Raw genomic sequence first — 22,180 nt, forward strand, 5'->3', positions numbered from 1 at the left:
TGCTGCTTTACTGTATCATGTTTTGTAAGAACATTTTATCCCACTTGGGTACCTCTGAAAGCCAGATGTTCCCTCTCAGCATGGCCTCTTCTTTTTTTAAACAAACATTTTTGAGATGATGTTATTTTTATTCAGTTCCCTCTGTGAAACTCCTAAGGACAGAAATGGCTCTTTGCTTAGCAGAGTCACATCAGGGGAAAGGGAGAGGTATATATATATATATATACTTTCAAGTGCTTGACTTTGCAACCTTAATAGTGATACACATACACACTTGAAAGTTAGGAAATACCTGAATTAAGTTTGTCTGGGCAACTTAATTCAGCCCCCTTGTGCATATGCATTATGATCCAGTCTTTAGTTACATGATCACACACTGTTTTTTCCACAGGACCTCTGCTTTAGACAGTGCACAAGATGGACCTGCTCTGGGGGTGTGAATCAGGGTTATGAAGTAAAGGAGACTTTCATCTGCAGGACTTCCCACCTCATTTGTTGTAGATGATGAAAGGTGTGTGGTGAATGAGGCAGGGGATTATAGGAAGAGGAAAGGAGTTCAGTTACCATGGTGATGAGCATAGTTTAGACACTAGACAGATAATAAAAGGTGCCTTCTTGAGGAAGACCATGCAGTGTATTCAGATTGTATTTAAATTGCTACCTCTTTTGGGGCAGGAACCTTGTCTTCCTACATGACTGCAAAACAGCTAACAAGCTTTTGGCTCTATACAAATAAATATGCTTTTCTTATGTAATTAATTAATTAATTACATAAAACAAGGAGGGTAGAAACTTACTTTCCCCTGCATTCTCAAAAAGAGTGTTATCAAGAAAAGAGAGCAAGTGTTTCAATGAGCTTAGAGGTGTCTTTCCCTGATAGCCAGTTTTATCCCTGGCTGACCTCATGGGTGGTGGGGACATGAGTGGTCCTTCTGGTGGAATGTTCCCTTAGAGAAGGAACACTCCCTCTCTAATCGAACTTCCCACCCATGCCGATGTACCATGATTTATAATTCTTAACATACTCTCTGCTAATGGGTTCTTAAAGCTGTAAATAGAGGTGCTGAGCTGTTTAGGGTAACTTTTTCTGCCACCCTTACTCTCAGTTAGTAGTGCTTTACTCTGCAAGTAGTATTAGTGATTCCAAGATTTGTCACCAGGCTGGAAATTTGGCATCTTTCCCCAGCACAAAATTTACTGAAAAAATAAAAGAGCTTTCCCCAACACACACACATATTCACTGGAGGCCTTATCCTTCAAACTGACAAGGATCATTGTAATAGTCACTTCATTCACATGGCAGATAAGATTTCTCTGGTTCAGACAATTACAAATGATGAGTGTTCTGAAGAGAGACACGATCTTAGGGGTGTTAATAATAGGCTGTATACTGAATCCATGAATCATAGTAATTAGAGATAGAGGAGCCCTGTTAGGTAATCTCATCCAACCCTCCAGCCAATAAATGATTGCTCCCTATATATGGCTTTGTCCAATCCAGTTTCAAATGGGGTTTCCATTATTTCTCTTACTAGACTGTTCCACTGTCTACTAGACATGAATGTTAGGTCGTTTTTCCTGATATTCAGCCTAAATTCTCCTCTGCTCTATTTCAGCCCATTACTCTTACTCACTTTGATTTTTGGCTGTGAAAGCTGGATATTTTTCCAGTTAGGAAAATCTTGAATCTCTTGAGTAAATGTGAAAACTGATGAGTGTTTGAATAGCAAGGAAAGGAAGTGAAACTTCAGTGGAAGCACAATTCGTGTTGCTTTCTATATCTAGGGTCAGTGAGTGGTAACTAGAGAAAAAGAAATTGCATATAAAAAAACAGAAGGCAATAAACAGAGCCGCAGTGGTAAACTGAGTGCAGAGCGGGTTCTGGTACACTAACCGGAATATGTCTTTCTCCCACAGAACATGAAGCCCATAGTCCAAAGGAGACGCTCCACCCCTTCTGCCATTAGCAAAGCTCTCAACAAGTCCAAATCCCATTCCAGGTAAGGAATCATCTCCTCAATATCCCCACCAGAGCTTTAGCCCACTTTTACAAATAAAAAAAAAATCAAATCAAATAGATTTGCTAACCCATGTTTTAATTCAGCTGTCGATACCAGGGGCCAGTAGTGTCTGGACAGACCTCCCATCTGGAGCGGTTCCAGTTTCCTTTTTGGAACATGCTTTAAAAATGTGATGCTGAAAACATGTAGTGCCAGACTGTGATCTCACCTACACAGATGTAAATCCAGAATAACTCAATTGCCCTCAGTGGAGTCACTCCGGGCTTACACTGGTGTAACGCAGGTCAGAATCTAGACTTTACTGCATGGAAAAGCAGCCAACGTTAAGGTGAAGTTTGTATGTGAATAGCCAAGCCACACATACGATAAATATTTAGTTAGTCATAGCAGCCTGACTGTGTTCTCTCTGGAAGCCAAACAACAGATGGCCAGTGAGTCCCTTAAAAGAAATCAGGAATTTTTACTTTTAAAAAAAAATGTCAAAAACCAACAAAGAACAAAAATTCCAATCCTCCATTTCACTTTCTCGCCCTGCTCTAAATGAGATAAACCTTCTCTCAGCTTCTTTGTGTAATTCCAACTGGGAAGTCAATGAATGTTTGCCTGATGGATTCATTGCTGTTTAGTCTGCCATCTAACCAGCAACGGGAAATAGTATGAGAAGCCGAAACAGAGATGCCCTAAGAAACGAAGTTACTGATGTAATGGAAGAATGAGACAGAAGCAAACTTTGGAAATACAAGCTTCCCAGAGCAGACCTTCACTTGAAGGACTCCTCTGTCCTTGGTTATTGGTGCCAGTGATCTGCAGCCATTGGTGAAAAACAGCATTGACAAGTGTCAAAACAGAGTCTCTTGGTACAGAGAAGCCCTTTAGGGGCTGGGCTTGCTCCTGCTGGAGTCAGTGGCCAACTTGCTTAGGGGAGATCAGGGTCAGGGCACACATGGGACTTTCACTACAATCACAGGCAATGGTTTGAGTCTGGAAACTCTTAATCAAATCTAGAAAATGGGAAGAATTAAAATGGCACCCAGATGAGAGGAACAGACAGAGACAATTATTCAGTCGCCCAACAAGAGGGGTAAGGATGGGCAGCGATACCAAAGGCATAAGTGTTGGAAGTGAATGCAGGTGCAGTGAGAGATGGTGGGTTGGCAGCCCTGGTTAGTTATCCTCAGAGCAGGTGCAGTGAGGAGCAGGGCAGCGTGAGCTCTCTGTATCATTCCACCAATGTGCTTCCATGCCCAGCTCACTTCAGGGGAGAGACGGGAATTCACTGTTTGTGACCCATTCTGTCCTCGCCTTCTCTGCTGAAACTGTCAATACAATGGTTGGTTTTGAGCTACGGGCACATTTCCACTAGGAACTGGACAGACTCGTCTAGACTCATTTCATACAGGTCACTTTTCAGATGGTAACAGCTTTCATTTGCTACCAACCTGGGCGATTGTATTAACTGGTGACCTAATGTGAAAAGCTCCTTTTCCCACTTGTATGGTCTGGAGCCATCCAGTGCCCCCACTTGACTTTAATTTCTTCAGATATAAAGCACCCAGACTTCTAGTGTTTATTGTCGTCAAGTATAACACACTGACCTTCCAACTCTTGTGCTGAAATATCAAGTGCTATACAGTAGCCAAGCCTCACAGCCCTTTGATGGGAGAATAACCATCTTAGGGTTCAGGCAGTTTCTCCCCACCCTGCACAGTGTAACAATTAGACAACAGATAAAGGAATGTCAGGCTCTTTCTCTGTTTGGTTCTGATAACATCCTCATAAATAACATTGCTGCAGGGATTTGCTTAGTTAAAATAAATATTTGTTTAAAAGATAAAAACTTAAGTGATTTACATTTTGCACCAGGCAACCCTATCCAAGAGCAGCAGTTTCCTTTCACCCTGTATTTAACTGCTTGGGAGTAAGTCCTGCTTTTGTGAAATGTTCAGACAGAAGCCAATCTTTTAGGGTGGTTTAAAATAAATTGCAGAAATACCATCATCTACATCTCTAGCCCAAGTAATGTGGTCTCAGAAATGCTTTTGCTTCCCTCCCTCAACTCCCCCCCCCCCCCCCCCGCCAATATCACACTGACTCAAAAAGAGAAACAAATTCTTGACTTTATTTGGCTGGAGAACATCTTTGCAAGGGGAGGGAAGCTCTAAACATTTCTCATGATGTATTGCCTCAGAAGGAGCTGGTACAATGCCATCTTTACGTGGGCCACCAGAGCATTGGTGAATTTTTGTTGTAGTTGTTGCTACTCTTCTGTTGTGTTTACCAAACCTTGTAACTTCTCCAGCATTAAGAAATCACTGCTGAGATTGCTTGGTGTTCCTGTCTCTACTGCTCCACTGACACACAGGGGAAGCTTTCGTGGGCATGTTTTAAAGTGAACTTATCTTTTTACTTGGAGAGGCAACAGGCTTATGTGCTTGTCTGTGAGCATAAGAGTGCCAGGCTGGGACAAGCCAGAGACTCCAGCCTGCAAGAATGCGGCTGTTCAGGGACTCTGCAGGTGGGATTTTCAAAAGCTGTTTGTGTTGGCTTAGCCCTGCTCCCTTTAAAGCCAGTGAGCAGCTTTAGTCTTGAGTACTGGCAGCAGAGTTAGGCCAATAATATGAAAATCTCAGCCTATAAGTATAGAGCTTTGTTCAGTATTGTTGATTTTAATGGGATCACTCAGACTAAGGTACTACTCTACAGGAGTAAAGGTGGCAGAGTCTGGCCTGTTGTGTCCATCTCGCTGAAAACTTTACATTTACAGCCATTTCTATGAGACTAATAAATCCAACTAGGACCGATTGTGTATTCACACCACCAAGGGTGCTTTGATCTTGCAGACAGTCTGGGGAGAGCACCTGTGCATATTCAGTAGAGGCAATCCCACATACTACAGCTAGGGTAGCAGTAGAGATGAAGATCTGTCCCACCTCTCTTACTGATGATTCTGTGACATTCTTCACAGTGTGCCATTGCTGCATTTATTGCTAAATTAATAGAGTAGGAGAGAGCATATGCAATTCATACTTGAGAATTTTGAGATGGGAAGGGAAAAGAATAATAAAATGGTGGAGTTATTACATTTTGCTAGTTTGCATGAGTAAGTTTAATTCCAGCAACTGCTTATTGAGTTCAATAGAGATATAGGAGCCATTCTTTCTTTGGCAAAATATTGCACCAAAATCAGCCTAAAGTAGCAACAAAAATAGTTGGATTACAATAATACCTAGCTCTTATATAGCTTTTTTAGTCAGTAGATGTCAAAATGTTTTTATAAAATTATAGCCAGATCCCTGAATCAGGTGAATGGAACTAGACTAGTATACACAGTAAATATTCATCATGCTACAGCCCAGACACGGACAAGCAATTTGGTGTGGAGGGAACTAGCATTGATAAAAACAGAACTGATCAACTACACTGCAAATTTGCCTGCACTCCCTGCTGATGAATGATCTCATGCATGCATCTCAGCCCCCTTTCCACTTATAGGATCACAATCTGAGATCTTTACTCAGATAACAGTATTCTTGCCAGAGTAAAGTGAAAACTGAGTAAGGACCTCAGGATTTCCTCCATATTCAGTATAAAATATATAGACAGCTTTCATTAAGCTGAGTCTGAGCCTATGTGAGAAGAAATGAAATAGCCATCAGTCTATTGGGTTATTAACAAAGTCTATGGGAGTTGCAATAATTGCACAATTCATATGATGATTTTTTTCCAGGGAAATTACTCTTTCCTCATCGCACCCAGACAATGGGCTACCAACCGGGGCTTTCAGTAACCCAAATTCTGTTTTCATCTTGGATGAGAGGGTACAGCTTACCATGGGACTGCAGACCCAGGAGAGACATTTGTTCCTCTTCAGTGACATGCTGGTCATTGCCAAGTCCAAGTAAGAGAATGTGGGCAAGCTACACAAGGGTTATGTCTCACATCTAGTAGCCAGTGTAAACCAGAATCAAGGGCATTTGTGGATCAGGGTACCAGGACAGCCACATTTTTAAAGGAGCTTCTAAAATTTTGCAAGTTCCCCATTCCACCCCAAGAAATGTGTTAGCCACTGCTTGGAATGTCTACCCTTAATTTATCACTGCATTTTCATAAAGCAACATGATCTGAACTAAGTAAGTTTGCCCTTTGCTTCATGAGACTCCTTGAAGAAGTGACATGGCATTCTTGCCAGTGCTGAGGAAATGGAGTGAAAGGGGCTCCATGCAGAAGACAGAAAATTAATTCATCTTTTGGCTAGTTCTCTTCAGTTCCTATTTAGCTCATAGGTAAATAGCTTAGCTGATCTCAACAATGCTTACTTTGTCTGTGGGTAGTAATTTGTCTGAATCACAAAACCACTATGGTATGGCACATAGTTTGGTAAGACTAAGGCCCAGCACTGGGATACTTGAGATGTCAGTTCAGAGGCATCAATGGATATGGACAAGGAAGTCTGTATGTGTGCTATGCCTCTTTCTAGCCAGTCCCATTAGCCTAATCAATCTCTGGTTTGAATTCCAGGTCCTCCTCCAGCTTGAAGCTGAAGAAGCAGGTGCGCCTGAGTGAAGTATGGACTGGATCCTGTCTCAACGAAGTGTCCGAGAAAAAGATGAGCCCTGAGAATTCGTTTGTCATTGGCTGGCCTACCACCAATTTTGTTGTCTCCTTCAGGTATCACTGCACAGTAACAAACCCACTGCATTGCAGGCTTGCAGCTATCACGATGCTGCATGTTTAGAACTAAATGATGACAGAGAGTCTAGAACTCTGAGCCCCTGTTCCAGAAATACAGACCCTCATTAAATGAGCTAAAGAAGAATGTCTGTTAACTATTAGCAACACAGCGAAAGTGAAGAAGGATAGTTCAGGGGCGATGTGCAAGACCTAGCTTCAGGTCCTGGTTCTACCACAAACTTCCTCTGTGACCTTAAGGAAGTTACTTAGGGTTGTGTACACAGCCCACAGCAATGAACCTCCCAGCCTGGGTCGACAGATTTGGGTTATGCCCTAAAATAGCTGGGTCTCAGGCTGGAGCTGAGGCTCTGAAGCCTAGGGGTGGGGGACTGGGTTCAGAGCCTGAGCTTCAGCCCCAGCTACAACTTCAAAGCCCTGTCTACACAACTACTTTTACAGTGCTAGCAGAGGCCCCACTAGCCCAAGTCTGTCATCTCAGGCTGGCAGCTCCCTGCCACTGGCTGTGTAGACACACCTGTAGAGTCTCTGGGCCTCAGTTACTCCTAATTGTACATCTGTACCTCACAGGAACGTTGTGAGGATAAATGCACTAAAGATTGTGAGCTGCTCAGATACTATGGTAATGGCAGCTGTGTAAGTACCTTAGATGGAGTGGGGTTATGGCACACAATTGAGCGGCTCTGATTCCACTCAGGATAGGCCTCTGGTGCATATGCACACTAGCCAGATCAGTGCAGTTTTCTGGACCCTAAAGAGTGCAACGAATTCTTCCCGTGTCCCTCCTTATCTCTCCTTCCCTGTGAGGAGTTCTTTCAACCAACCCCTGTTTTCCTGTTGCATTAAAGACATCCAATCCATTTTAAAATAAAACATTTGCAGGTAAATACTCACTGGGTAAATATTCACATATTAAGATCATCTTGACTAACCTCATACGACAGCATACGGGAACAGCATACGGGAACTAACAGCATACGGGAACAGGGCACATGTGGCACTTTCTGAAAAGAACTCCAGGCTGTTCAGTGAAAATGGCGTTTTCATCTTTAGTTATGCCCCTGCAGGCTGTTTTTCTGCCCACATTTTATTATTAGGGAGAGGTGAATTATGCTGGTGAAAGATGCCAGAATGACAGCCCTGGAGAACCACATATCTGGTACCCTGTGGGAAGCTACAATGCAAGCTTCCTTCACACACTTTTGTCCACCAGTGTGTCCCAATCATGCAGGGATAGGAGGGTATTTCAGTCTCCATGAATCATTCAATCCTTGTCCTTTTGGCTGATAGCCAGCAAGGAGTGCTAGTCAGTGCTAAGGCACTGCTGATGTTTGTGCTTTGGACAATTGGCTTGGCAGCAAAGGAACTGGGATCCACCAACTCATTTCACACTTGTTGTTCCATCCCTTCTGAACAGTGAGGATGCTGCTTTTCACTTTATTATGCCATGTGCACACAATTCCTGCACTGGAGGCCTCAGGCGTATGTCGCCTGGATAGATCTCTTATTTTTCTTTTTTTATCCAAACCATAGCAATGGAGATATTAGTGACCAATACTGCCAGCGAAGGCTTCTAGGAATTGTAAGCATAGGAAAGGAAATGATAGTAGAAACAAAATATCAATTAAAGGTCATTACAAAAAAATAAAGACACACATGACTTGCTAACTCCGTCACAGAAAGATATTTGTTCCTTATCTGAACACCCCTCAGGTTGGCCAGGAAATCTAGTTCAGCTCGGCTGCTCTTGGGGTTTTATTATTATTATTTCTTTTTGTTAAAATAGAACAGAACCAGGAAAGGACTGCACTTTTGTTCTAGGGCTTCCAGGAAGGAACTGAGACTGACGGCTAAATATAAGCAAAGCCTGGTAGAGTCTCCAAACGCTATTAGTCATTTAGCCATTATTTAATATTTTGCCTCTCTTTTTCTTCTCAGCTCCTCCGAAGAGAAGGAGCAATGGCTCTCAACGTTACTGTGGTAAGAGTCACATACGTCTCCTCTTGCTGTGCTGTCCCTTGATAATCCTTTATAATCCGATGGGGGAGGGTTTAGATGCTAGACACCCCACTCCCATTGCCTTTCAGTGGGTTCCTCATTGCTTTTTAGGCATTTGAAAATCCCTTGTCAGCAGCCTCTGCCTTCATGTGATTTGTGAAGGGAAAAGGGGGCCAATAAGAGAATCTGGGTTACAGTGTGAGCCTTTGGCTATTACACGAGACTCAAAGGGGCAGGTGACAAAAGCCCACAGGTAAGCATAAAAAAAGGTAACCTTAACAGAGAACTAGATGTTGGGGGCGGGGAGGGGGACATGACAAATTACAGTAGGGTTATAGGAACAACAAGAGAGAAATCCATGGGGGAATCTGCTCAACATCTTAGATGTCTATATACAAATGCAAGGAATATGGGGAATAAACTGAAAGAGCTAGAAGGATTAGTACATAAGATAAATTATAACTTCACTGGCATCACAGAGACTTGGTGAGATAAATCTCATGATTGGAATATTGGTCTAGAGGAATATAGCTTGTACAGATAGGACAGGCAGGGGAAAAGGGAGAAGGTGTTGCCTTAGACATCCAGAATATATACACTTGTTCAGAGATCTAGAAAGAAGTGAGAGGCAGACCAGTCAAATGTCTCTGAATAAAGATTAAAGGGGGAAAAATAGGGGTGATATCATGGTAGGAGTCTACTATAAATCACCAAATAAGGAAGAGGAGGTTAATGAGGTATTTACAGAACAAACAACACAAATATCCAAAACACATGACCTGGTAATAATGGGGGACATCCGTTGAAAAAGTAATATGGCAAAACACAAAATTTCTAATAAATGTAGTGGGACAACTTTTTTGTTTCAGAAAGTGGCAAAACATAACCTGGAGGCCAGCCATTTTAGACTTGATTCTGAACAACAGGGAGGAATTGGTTACAAATCTGAATATAGAAGGCAATTGGGGTGAAAGTGATCATGAAATGATAAATTTTGTAATTCAGAAGAAAGGAAGGAGTGAGAGCATCATGATAAAGACAACTGGACTTCAAAAAAGGAGACTTTAACACATTCAGAGAACTGGTATAAGGTCCGATGGGAAGAAAATCTAAGGTATTAAGAGTTTAAGAGATGTGGCAGTTTCTCAAAGAGACAATATTAAACACACAACTGCCAACTATTCCAATGTAAAAAAAAGGAAGAATAATAAGAGGCCTATATGGTTCCATCAGAAGCTCTTTAATGATCTGAAAATTCAAAAGAAATCCAACAAAGAGCGGAAACGTGGACAAATTGCTAAAGAGAATACAAAAGAATAGCACAATCTTATAGGGACAAAATCAGAAAGGCTAAGGCACAGAATGAATTACATCTAGCAAGGAACATAGAAGACATAAGAATATAAGAATTTCCCTACTGGGTCAGACCAAAGGTCTATCTGCCCAGTATCCTGTCTTCCAACAGTGGCTAGTGTCAGGTGCCCCAGAGGGAATGAACAGAACAGGTAATCATCAAGTGGTCCATCCCCTTTCGCTCATTCCCAGCTTCTGGGAAACAGAGGCAAGGGACACCATTCCTACCCACCCACCCATTGATGGACCTATCCTCCATGAATTTACCAGGAATTTATCTAGTTCTTGGCCTTTACAACATCCTCTGGCAAGGAGTTCCACGGTTGACTGTGCATTGTGTGAAGAAATACTTCCTTTTATTTGTTTTAAACCTGCTGCCTATTAGTTTCATTTTGTGACCGCCTCGTTCTTGTGTTATGAGAAGTAAGGCTTATCTACACTTCCTTACCTACTTTTTCTACACCAGTCATGATTTTATAGACCTCAATGATATCTCCCCTCAGCCATCTCTTTTCCAAGCTGAAAAGTCCCAGTCTTATTAATCTCTCCTCATACAGAAGCTGTTCCATACCCCTAATCATTTTGTTGCCTTTTTCTGAACCTTTTCCAACTCCAATGTATCTTTTTTGAGATGGGGCGACCACATCTGCACACAGTATTCAAGATGTGGGTGTACCATGGATTTATATTGATGCATTTTCTGTCCTATTATCTATCCCTTTTGTAATTATTCCCAGCATTCTGTTCACTTTTTTTTGACTGCCGCAGCACGTTGAGTGGATGTTTTCAGAGAACTATCCACAATGACTCCAAGATCTCTTTCTTGAGTTGAAACAGCTAATTTAGACCCCATCATTTTATATAAAAGACAATAAGAAGGGGTTATTTAAATACATTAGGAGCAAGAGAAAGACAAAGGAAAGGGTAGGTCCTCTGCTTAGTAGGGAAGAAGAGCTAATAACTGATGACATCAAGAGGGCAGAGTTGTTTAATGCCTATTTTGCTTCAGACTTCACTAAAAAAATTTATAGTGACCAAATACTCAACATAATTAATATTATCAACAAGGGGGAAGAAAGGCAAGCCAAAATAGGGAAAGAACATGTTAAGAATATTTAGATATGTTAGATATATTCCAGTTGGCAGGGCCGGATGAAATTCATCCTACAGTTCTTAAGGAACTGGCTGAAGCAACCTTGAAACCATTAGCAAATTTCTTCGAGAACCCATGTAAGATGGGTGAGGTCCCAGACAAATGGAGAGGGCAGACATGGTGCGGGGAGGGGCAAAGGGCCACCTGCCTCTCCCCAATTGCCTGGCCGGGGAGGGGAAGGGCCCAGCAGGACCCAGGAGTCAGAGTTTGAGTGTGGAATGTGATGAGTTCTGTGCTGTTAACACCCTCTGCCCCTGGAGCAGGGAGTTTGTTTATAAACAGAGGCAGGGTAATTAAGATAACAAAAGGCTTGTCATTAAGTTTAATTAAGGATCATTAGATGATCCTGAAAGCATTCCCAGGCACTCCATTTAAAAGACAGGAAACAAAGGATAGGAATAAATGATCCATTTTTAGAATGAAGAGAAGTAAATAGAGGTGTCCACAGGGGTCTGTACTGGGACCAGTGCTGTTCAACATATTCATAAATGATCTGCAAAACAGGGTAAACAGTGAGGTGGCAAAGTTTGCAGATGATACAAAATTACTCAAGATAGTGAAGTCCAAAACAGACTGCAAAGAGTTACAAAGGGATCACATAAAACTGGGTGACTTGGCAACAAAATGGCAGATGAAATTAATGTTAAATGCAAAGTAATGCACATGGCAAATTATAATCCCAACAATACATACAAAATGATGGTGCCTAAATTAGCTGTTACCCATCAAGAAAGAGATCTTGGAGTCATTTTCAGTACTCTGAAAAAACTATGTTTCCAGAGTACTGCAAATGTATAAGAATCCTTCTCACTGTGCCTGTATCATCCTGAACTCATTCTCCAGCTTCAGCAGACTTAAAAATTATCACCAGTCATTAGTGGGACAGACACAACAGAATACTATAGCTGTCCTTAACGTGCAGGTCGCATGGGAGGTCACATACCCCCCTTTAGCTGGTGTCCCTCTTTGTATCCCTCCAACCTGTCACCTAGAAAACAACTTTGGTACTAGAAGATATTGGAACAAATCAAACAATTAATTTGTAAGCACCTAAGGGACAATGGGGTTATAAGGACTAGCCAGCAAGGATTTGTCAAGAACAAATCATGCCAAACCAACCTAATTTCCTTTTTTGACAGGGTGACTGACCTAGCGGATAGTGGAATAGCAATAGACATGATATATCTTGATTTTACTAAGGCTTTGACACAGTTTCACATGACATTCTTATAAGCCAACTAGGGAAATGTGATCTAGATGAAATTACTATAAAGTGGGTGCACAACTGGTTGAAAGACCAGACTCAAAGAGTAGTTATCAAACTGGGAGGGTGTATCAAGTGGAGTACCACAGGGATCAGTCCTGGTATTAGTCAATATTTTCATTAATGACCTGGGTAATGGAGTGGAGAGTGTGCTTATAAAATTTGCAGATGACACCAAGCTGGGAGCGGTTGCAAACACTTTGGAGGGCAGGTTTAGCATTAAAAACAAGCTTGACAAATTAGAGAATTGGTCTGAAATCAACAAAATGATATTCAGGAAAGACAAGTGAAAAGTACTTCACTTAGGAAGGAAAAATCAAATGAAAAACTTCAAAATGGGAAATAACTGGCTAGGTGATAGTACTGCTGAAAAGGATCTGGGGGGGATAGTGGATCACACTGAATATGAGTCAACAATGTGATGCAGCTGTGAAAAAAGCTATCATTCTGGGGTATATTACAGTAATGTTGTATGTAAGACACAAGGTAATTGTCCCACTCTAGTTGGCAGTGCTGAGGCCTCAGCTGAGGTACTATGTCCAATTCTGGGCACCACACTTTAGGAAAGATGTGGAAAAATTGGAGCAAGTCCAGAGGAGAGCAACAAAAATGATAAAGTGTTTAGAAAACCCTGACCTATGAGGAAAGGTTAAAAAACTGGTCATGTTTAGTTTTGGAAAAAAAGACTATGTAAGAGACCTGATAACAGTCTTCAAATATGTTAATGGTTGTTATCAAGAAGACAGAAATCAATTGTTTTCCTTGTCCGCTGAAGGTAGAACAAGAAGTAGTGGGCTTAATTTGCAGCAAGGAAGCTTCAGGTTAGATATTAGGGAAAACTTTCAAACTATAAGCGTACTTTAAACTCTGAAATAGGCTTCCAAGGGAAGTTGTGGAATCCCTATCACTGGACATTTTTAAGAACAGGTTGGACAAACACAGGTCAAGGGTGGTCTAGGTTTACTTGGTTCTGCCTCAGCACAGGGGGCTGGACTTGTTGACTTCTTGAGATCCCTTTCAGCCCATCACTTCTATGAATCCATGTTTATATAGAACACAGATGGGCAGGTGGATGGGTGAATATAATGGGTCTTCTAGGATTGAACAAATCTTCTAAACCAATTTGTCTCAATAGGCAAACAACAGGCCTTGTTTCCTCTCAATTCCTTGCTCATAGGCACTGACTTTCCAAGAAGAAGGCTGTGATCTCCTCTCCAGTAGCACGGTCACTTATGCTCCTTCTGTTGAGAGCAGAGTTTGGCCCAGATAGTCCAAACAATCTCCCCAACTGTCCTAGAGGCAGCTGACACTCTTAGGTCACCTCTATTCTCCAAATAATTCCACAATACATTCTGATTTTTGTCATATCCAATCTATTCTCTATGAGGTTAGCATCCATCGGGGTCTCCTGTTGTGGGACTAACCAACACCCTCAACTTGAATCATAGAATCAATCATAGAATCATAGAACGATAGAATATCAGGGTTGGAAGGGACCTCAGGAGGTCATCTAGTCCAACCCCCTGCTCAAAAGCAGGACCCATACCCAATTAAATCATCCCAGCCAGGGCTTTGTCAAGCCTGACCTTAAAAACTTCTAAGGAAGGAGATTCCACCACCTCCCTAGGCAACGCATTCCAGTGTTTCACCACCCTCCTAGTGAAAAAGTTTGTCCTAATATCCAACCTAAACCTCCCCCACTGCAACTTGAGACCATTACTCCTTGTCCTGTCCTCTTCCACCACTGAGAATAGTCTAGAACCATCCTCTCTGGAACCACCTCTCAGGTAGTTGAAAGCAGCTATCAAATCCCCCCTCATTCTTCTCTTCTGCAGACTAAACAATCCCAGTTCCCTCAGCCTCTCCTCATAACTCATGTGTTCCAGACCCCTAATCATTTTTGTTGCCCTTCACTGGACTCTCTCCAATTTATCCACATCCTTCTTGTAGTGTGGGGCCCAAAACTGGACACAGTACTCCAGATGAGGCCTCACCAATGTCGAATAGAGGGGAACGATCACGTCCCTCGATCTGCTCGCTACGCCCCTACTTATACATCCCAAAATGCCATTGGCCTTCTTGGCAACAAGGGCACACTTCTGGCTCATATCCAGCTTCTCGTCCACTGTCACCCCTAGGTCCTTTTCCGCAGAACTGCTGCCTAGCCATTCGGCCCCTAGCCTGTAGCTGTGCATTGGGTTCTTCCGTCCTAAGTGCAGGACCCTGCACTTATCCTTATTGAACCTCATCAGATTTCTTTTGGCCCAATCCTCCAATTTGTCTAGGTCCCTCTGTATCCTATCCTTGCCCTCCAGCATATCTACCACTCCTCCCAGTTTAGTATCATCCGCAAATTTGCTGAGAGTGCAATCCACACCATCCTCCAGATCATTTATGAAGATATTGAACAAAACCGGCCCCAGGACCGACCCCTGGGGCACTCCACTTGACACCGGCTGCCAACTAGACATGGAGCCATTGATCACTACCTGTTGAGCCTGACAATCTAGCCAACTTTCTACCCACCTTATAGTGCATTCATCCAGCCCATACTTTCTTAACTTGCTGACAAGAATACAGTGGGAGACCATGTCAAAAGCTTTGCTAAAGTCAAGATACAATACATCCACTGCTTTCCCTTCATCCACAGAACCAGTAATCTCATCATAGAAGGTGATTAGATTAGTCAGGCATGACCTTCCCTTGGTGAATCCATGCTGACTGTTCCTGATCACTTTCCTCTCATGTAAGTGCTTCAGGATTGATTCTTTGAGGACCTGCTCCATGATTTTTCCAGGGACTGAAGTGAGGCTTACTGGCCTGTAGTTCCCAGGATCCTCCTTCTTCCCTTTTTTAAAGATTGGCACTACATTAGCCTTTTTCCAGTCATCCAGGACTTCACCCGTTCGCCACGAGTTTTCAAGAGGTCACTTTATGATCGTTGCCTCATGGGGTGTTAAGATGCATTTGCTATAGTTATTTTCTCAAACTCTGTTATGATGTGATTGCTTCTGTTTTTTACACCCCCTGATTTTCAGGCAAATCAATGAGATGAAACAGAATGAATATCCCAAAAACCTAACAGTCCAAATCCTCCTTCTGGATGCTGACAGCTGTACTTCTGTGAGTAATACTGAGAACCCACTCATCAGACCAACACTGCATGGAGATCTGGAGTGGGTATGGGGTGGCTATTATGCTGATAATGTATCCAGCATCCTTGCTAAAGTAGCTAGGCCCGACTTGAGAGGGTGATGAAAGAGGACAATCTAAAGTTCTGGGCTTCATGCCTGGCTCACTGTTTGATTCCCACCTACTGATGGTGCTTCCCTCAGGAAAGGACTACAAAATCCCATTGCATTGCTCGAGTTCTGAACTGTGCTTCACTCCTCTGCTAACAGTGGAGGTACCAGTCTGGGTTTCATCTCTGGCAGCATGATGTTTGAGTCCCACTGGGATTCTGTGGTTTGCATTTCCATTGTGTTACTTTTGTGCCGTGTTAGAAAAGTGATAGAAAGAAGGTGGTGAGCATTGTTGTTCCATTGTAATATCATTGTGTTTAGGAATGATCCTACTGTATTCCCAGGTTGGTCCAAATCTCCCACGGCCAGTAAAATTACCAGTGTATTATCAAACTAATAAATTAGTGGTAAAACCCTAACCTTCATGGTGTTATCGTTTCTTCATGTTTGGCAATGTCAGACACTACCCTGCCTAAACAGGTGACAAGACAGTAGCATCTTGCCTTGATTTTCAAGCCATGTGACAATGTTACCAAACCTCAACCCTCACCATTTCCAGCCCATTAACTTTCTAAGCACATCTTTGTCTTCCTTGCCTAGACCACTACAGTAAATGTGTCCAACACAGAAACGGCAGACAATGTGATCAAGAAGACAGTTAATCAGCTTGGACTTCCTGTAAGTAGCCACTGCACATCCTGCCAGATATTCTGTTGGGAAGGTGGCAACATCTGTTTTACAGTATGGTACAGATACAGAGATGGTGGAGTCTGGTAAAAATTGACAATGACTGGCTCTAGTTAGCCATTAGAATACTAGTATTCTCCAGACTACAGAGAATATGTTTGTCCAGATATAAAGATTTATAAAAACACACATCCATGTAATGGACCAAATTCAGGTTTTGTGTAAGTAAATGCAACTCCATTGATTTCCAGAGACTTACATCCACTTCTACCAGGGCTGATCTTGGCTCAGAATCTCATTATGCAAGCTGATGGAAGATAGGAAATACTTGTGCCTGTGTAAACTTGAATAGCAATATTTGTAACCTTACATGTCAGTCAAGGCAAAACACAGAAACCTTCTGAACTTGAAGCTCGTACTGAGTGTTGCACTCATCCCTTTGTAGCCAGTAAATGCCACCATTCCTGAGGGGTCTTGGAATTGAGTGATGATGTCTGATCAATATGTCAAGAGACTTCCTGAATCTGAGCCTTCTATGTGGATGTTGGGGAAACCCTAGTTTGTTTTCATCTTCTGGTTACCTTTCTCTCCCTCTCCTGAACCTTTCACCTTCCTCTGCATGTCAGACAAACAGATTCTGAGAGCTTGTTACTCCTAACCAGGCTGTTTTCCCAGATGTTTACAGCTATTCATTTCCTGACCCTTGGCCTGTTCCACTGTTACCTCTTCCAGTTGTTTTGTGTGCTGTGTCCAGCTTCTCCAGTCCCTCTTTTCAGTCCTTGGCTCCCTTTTATATGTTTTCCCTTCTCTTTCTCAATCCACAGGGTAGACCAAGTGACTACCACCTCTGGGTGATATCAGGAAAGGATGACCCTGCTTATCCCCTTATTGGTAAGAGCTCTTCCATTTTTCCTTTAGGTATGCCAGCATGTAGGTGCTGCTGTAGCAGGTCAGTGATGATGATGATAATAATAATAATAACGTTGGTCACTGAATAAGGGAAGCATCTCTGTCTCTTTGCAAAATCCATCTCAACCTGCATGCTGGCTCTTTAAAGATCTGATGTTGCACTCACAATCCATTGTTAAAAAATGCTGTGCACCCCTGGGTGTGAGCTCTTGGCATCTATAACCTTCAGTCGGTTGTTCCACACACACAAAGGACTTGCCAGATTGGACTCTATCAATCAGGGCTGAGCATCTCCCACTAGGTCTTGAGTGCCTTCAGCTATTATTGACTTCTTGGGGAGCAAATCCCACCCTAACACCTAAAGCATAACAAGGACTGTATGCAGCATGTTTCGTTAGATGGTAGCAATGGCTTCCAACCTTGCAGGGGAAGCAGGTCTTGGCAGGTAGGTAAGTGAAGGAAGACCTGTTTTAAAACGTATTTGTTGGTGACGTTTAAGCCCTCTATCAAAAGCCCAAAGTATTAATCTTTTTTGTTTGGTATTTATTTTTCAAAGCAGTCCAGCTCAGATTTAAAGAAACTGTTTTTCAGGCAAGAGGTCAAAGCCCATTAAGTAGATGGTTTATTTAACAAGACTTTTTGTGTTGCTTTAGTCTGAATACCCACTCTAATCTGAAACCAATCTCACAAGGAGACACAGGGCATTTGGAGAAATGTGCTTTGCAAGTTGTTTATTTGAAAAGTTCCTTTTTTTTTTTTACAATTTCTGTTTAGATTATAAAAACTTTGGGAGGTTGGAAGGAAAATAAATGTACATATTGGGGTTTCAGAGCCAGGCCACTATCAGGGCTTTACATGAGATGATTTCAGAAGCACACAACTACCAAACAAAATAAAACAGTGTTTTGTCTTATTAATTCCAGGCATTAATCTTAGAAAGTACCAAAGCTGAAGTTTGCAAAAAAAAATGTTTTTCATATTTGCATGATTGGCAAAAACAAGACAGCGAAGTATGATTAAATGTACAATTAAAATTAGACGGGGTATTTCCTTTGGCAAAGTGTATGAAGCCAGTCTCTCCAATCTTTCCCATAGCAATTTATAACAAATTCTATTATTATGTATGACGCTGTGATAGAATCATATTTAGGGAAGGGCCATTTGGATAAAATAAGAATCAAACCCAACCTGACCTTTTTCTGGAGTTCAAAAAACTTTTAGGTATTTGTTTTAAGTTTTATTTTAATATATTTTCAAATCTTTGCAATTCCTATCAGAGGCCAGAATCCCCCACATACCAAAAGGTACAGTGTCCTCCTGGTACTTTTAACATGACCAGAGCTATGAAGGTCTGATCCTTTTGAAAGAGACAGGCTTTCCTTGTGCTGCTCTCGTAAGCACAATCAGAATTCTATATGTAGTCTAGCAATGGGGAGGGAACAAAGAATCAGTCTGTGTTATACAATGTCCAGATCAAAGGTGCTCTGAAGCTTCTAAACTGCGGGTTGCATATCTGAACAGAACTTTTTAAGGTCCAAGCATCACTCCCACTATTTTGACCAATACCCTGAGGGCCGAACTGATGATTAGCTACCTAAACTAAATCTTTTGGGGTTCAACAATAACATGTAATGGCTTGAGTGATACCCCAACGGACAAGTTTTGTACTTGGATACAGCTTCCAGTGACGCCTGTCAAAACATATTTCTTATGCAGCGTAGCTGTAGACGTATTGGTCCCAGGATATTAGAGACAAGGTGGGTGAGGTAATATTGTTTATTGGACCAACTTCTGTTGGTGAGAGAGATGAACTTTCAAGCTACACCGAGCTCTTCTTCATTTCCCAGACCTGAAGAAGAGCTTTGTGTAGCTTGAAAGCTTGTCTCTCTCACCAACAAAAGCTGGTCCAATAAAATATATTACCTCCCCCACCTTGCCTCTCTAATGTGTATTTGGTCATTTTAAAAAGTAGTTACTTTCCCGTTGTTGTTGAAATTGAGATGTGGTTTCCTTTCTGGATTGATTCTCCCATCAGGTTTGAGCACACTGGTTTGTTATTGTAGGCTTGCTCTGAAGAGCTTGTTGTCATCATAAGATTGTTATTGTAGGGTTGTTTATGGGCACTTAGCGGCACACATTGGTTTGTGATTGTTGGTGTTTCTTGCCACGTGCTTGCTGTGCATGCTTATTTGTTATGGTCATAAGTGAAGGGAAGCACCTGCTGGATTTTTATTGTGGGGTAGCGTGTGAGCACAGGGTAGTGAACACTAGTATAGGATGTGTACACCAGTTGTTAATTGTTAATTGTAGAATACCTCATGAGCACAGGAATTCACACACTGGATTGTTATTGTAGGGTAGCTTGTGAATAGAGAGACACGCATACTGGTTTGTTACATAGAGGTGTGCACATGGAGTGTTATCTAGGGTGGCTAATGAAGATTGGGCTGATGGCTTTTGATTGATTGACTGATTTTAAAAACAGTCGTGACATATTTATAGAGTGGAGGAGGGAATGTAAATAGTGACACCCCCATAAAAACACAAATGTGTGCCCTAAGGTAGATGGATCAAGCTTGATGCATGTCCCTTTGGTGTCTGTTTAAAGTAAATAAAATTATATTGTCTTTCCAAACGAGATTGTATTCACATCTGATAATGTGAAGCTATTAAGGAAACAATTCTCCCCACCCTTCAGTGCTCACACACGCAACGGGAGCTCAGCCTCCATTCTTCAGGAACCTTTTTCATATCTCCAATAGCCAGTATTATAATGGGTTACCAAACCCAGGAAGTTATTAAAGTAAACTTTCCACTTTCCACTGCCACTACAAATAAACGAGCTCAGAATGTGTGCCTCAGAGAGGGGTGCATGGTTAGTAGATAGTGCACTGGACTGGGAGTCAGGAGAGAAGGAGGTCTGTCATAAATATAAAGGGAAGGGTAACAACCTTTATGTATGCAGTAACATAAAATCCCTCCTGGCCAGAGGTACAGAATCACTTAATCTGTAAGGGGTTAAGAAGTTCAAATAACCTGGTTGGCACCTGACCAAAAGGACAATAAGGAAAGAAGATACTTTCAAATCTTGCAGGGGGGAGAGGTTTTGTTTGTGCTCTCTTTGATGTTTCCTCTCTGGATGGAGAGAGAGACCAAGAAGGTAAAACATATCCTGAAAACATACCTGAAATCATAAATTTACAATTACAGAAATTGTAAGTAAAGGCAAGGAAATGTGTTAGATTATCTTTTGTTTTAGCTTGTGATTTTTCCCTATGCTGAGAGGGAGTTTTATTCCTGTTTTTTGTAACTTTGAAGCTGAGCCTAAAGGGGAATCCTCTGTGTTTAAATCTTTTTATTACCCTGTAAAGTTACCTTCCATCCTGATTTTGTAGGTGTGAGTCTTTTACTTTTTCTTTAAATAAAGTTCTTCCTTTAAGAACCTGTTTGATTTTCAGTGTCCTAGGGACAAAGGGTCTGGTCGGTACTCACATTATTCTCAAGCCTCCCCAGGAAAGGGGGTGAAAGGGCTTGGGGGAATATTTTGGGGAACAAGGGACTCCAAGTGACCCTTTTCCTGAATTTTTGTCTAAATCACTTGGTGGTGGTGGCAGTACTGTTCAAGGACAAGGAAAGGATTTGTGCCTTGGGGAAGTTTTTAATCTAAGCTGGTAGAAATAAGCTTAGAGGGTCTTTCATGCGGGTCCCCACATCTGTACCCCAGAGTTCAGAGTGGGGAGGGAACCCTGACAGGGTCTATTCCCCGCTCTGCCACTGGCCAGCTGTGTGACCTTGGACAAGTCACTTTGCCTCTCTGTTTTCCCTCCCTCCCACCCTTGTCTGTCCTGTCTGTTCATGTAACACCAACAGACCCCGGTCATCAGCAGGCAGGATCAAACCTGGGGCCTCTGGAGCTAAATGCATGAGCCTCAGGCCATATGGCTCTTAGCTAAGGCTGTAGAGTAGACTCATTAATCTCTCTCTAAGTGGTCTCATGCCACTTGATGGGACAGAACACCACACCCAGGAGGTTTGTGGGTTACATTTAGACTGTAAACTCTTCACAGCAGGGATTATTTCTCACTATGCATTTTGTACAGTGCCTAGCACAATGGGGCCTAATCTTAGTTGGGGCCTCTAAGCGCTACTATAATTCAAATCTTAATAATGATGTGTTCCTCTGCATTCAGATTTGGGAAGGCTGAGGCATGAATGCCTAGTGAGGCCATCCAGCATACCCTTCCAAAATATCATTTTCAATCTAAGAGTTGCTGCATTGATCTTTACACTCCTGTCTGTGTTCTTAAAGGCAACGTCTCACATCTGAAAAAGCAACTGAACCTTCACTTTTATCCTTCTCCTTTTTCCTTGGATTTCTTTTCCCGTAGTGAATGTAGTGCTCGTCTAAGTTCCCTCTAAGCTGCGAGGCCACGCAGCAGCCTATTAAGGCCCGTGCAGGTACTCAGAGCTGTGGTGAGGAGAGATGCCTCTCCCCCAGCCCCGGACCTGCCGCAGCGGGGAGAGGTGCCCCTCCCACAGCCCCAACCCAACCCAGCCCCGCCCCAGAGCTCCCGGGGGAGAGGCCTGCTGCTGTGGGGAGAAAGTGCTTGGGGGAGTCCTCTCTCCCTGCTGTACTCCCAGAGCAGCCAGCACCCCAAACCCCTCATCCCTGGCCCCACCCCAGAGCCTGCACCCCCAGCCGGAGCCCTCACCTCCCCGTACCTCAACCCTCTGCTCCAGCTCTGAGCCCTCTCCACACTCCGAACCCCTCGGCCCCACCCCCACCACATGAATTTTGTTATGTGCACCAATATGGAGATGATGTGTGACACATCACCTCCATATTGGTGCACATAACAAAATT

At 42.5% G+C, this 22,180-nt stretch overlaps 1 protein-coding gene across 4 annotated transcripts in view; it reads left to right on the plus strand.

The window, feature by feature from the left end:
- The window catches only part of LOC125642274 (uncharacterized), a 58,945-nt gene that overhangs the window by 24,882 nt on the left and 11,883 nt on the right, over window positions 1–22,180 (plus strand). For 2 of the 4 annotated variants that reach the window (XM_048863303.2, XM_048863304.2), the window contains exons 2-8: window positions 1,918–2,000; window positions 5,749–5,919; window positions 6,540–6,689; window positions 8,649–8,690; window positions 15,517–15,601; window positions 16,321–16,398; window positions 17,232–17,298. In XM_048863303.2, coding sequence (XP_048719260.1) covers window positions 1,918–2,000; window positions 5,749–5,919; window positions 6,540–6,689; window positions 8,649–8,690; window positions 15,517–15,601; window positions 16,321–16,398; window positions 17,232–17,298 — 676 coding nt within the window. Of the gene's footprint in view, window positions 1–392; window positions 512–1,917; window positions 2,001–5,748; window positions 5,920–6,539; window positions 6,690–8,648; window positions 8,691–15,516; window positions 15,602–16,320; window positions 16,399–17,231; window positions 17,299–22,180 lie in introns of those variants that run through there. The other 2 variants (XM_075132468.1, XM_048863307.2) reach the window with 2 other exon arrangements.

This window comes from Caretta caretta, chromosome 9, assembly GCF_965140235.1.
Source record: "Caretta caretta isolate rCarCar2 chromosome 9, rCarCar1.hap1, whole genome shotgun sequence".
Classification (NCBI taxonomy): Eukaryota; Metazoa; Chordata; order Testudines; family Cheloniidae; genus Caretta; species Caretta caretta.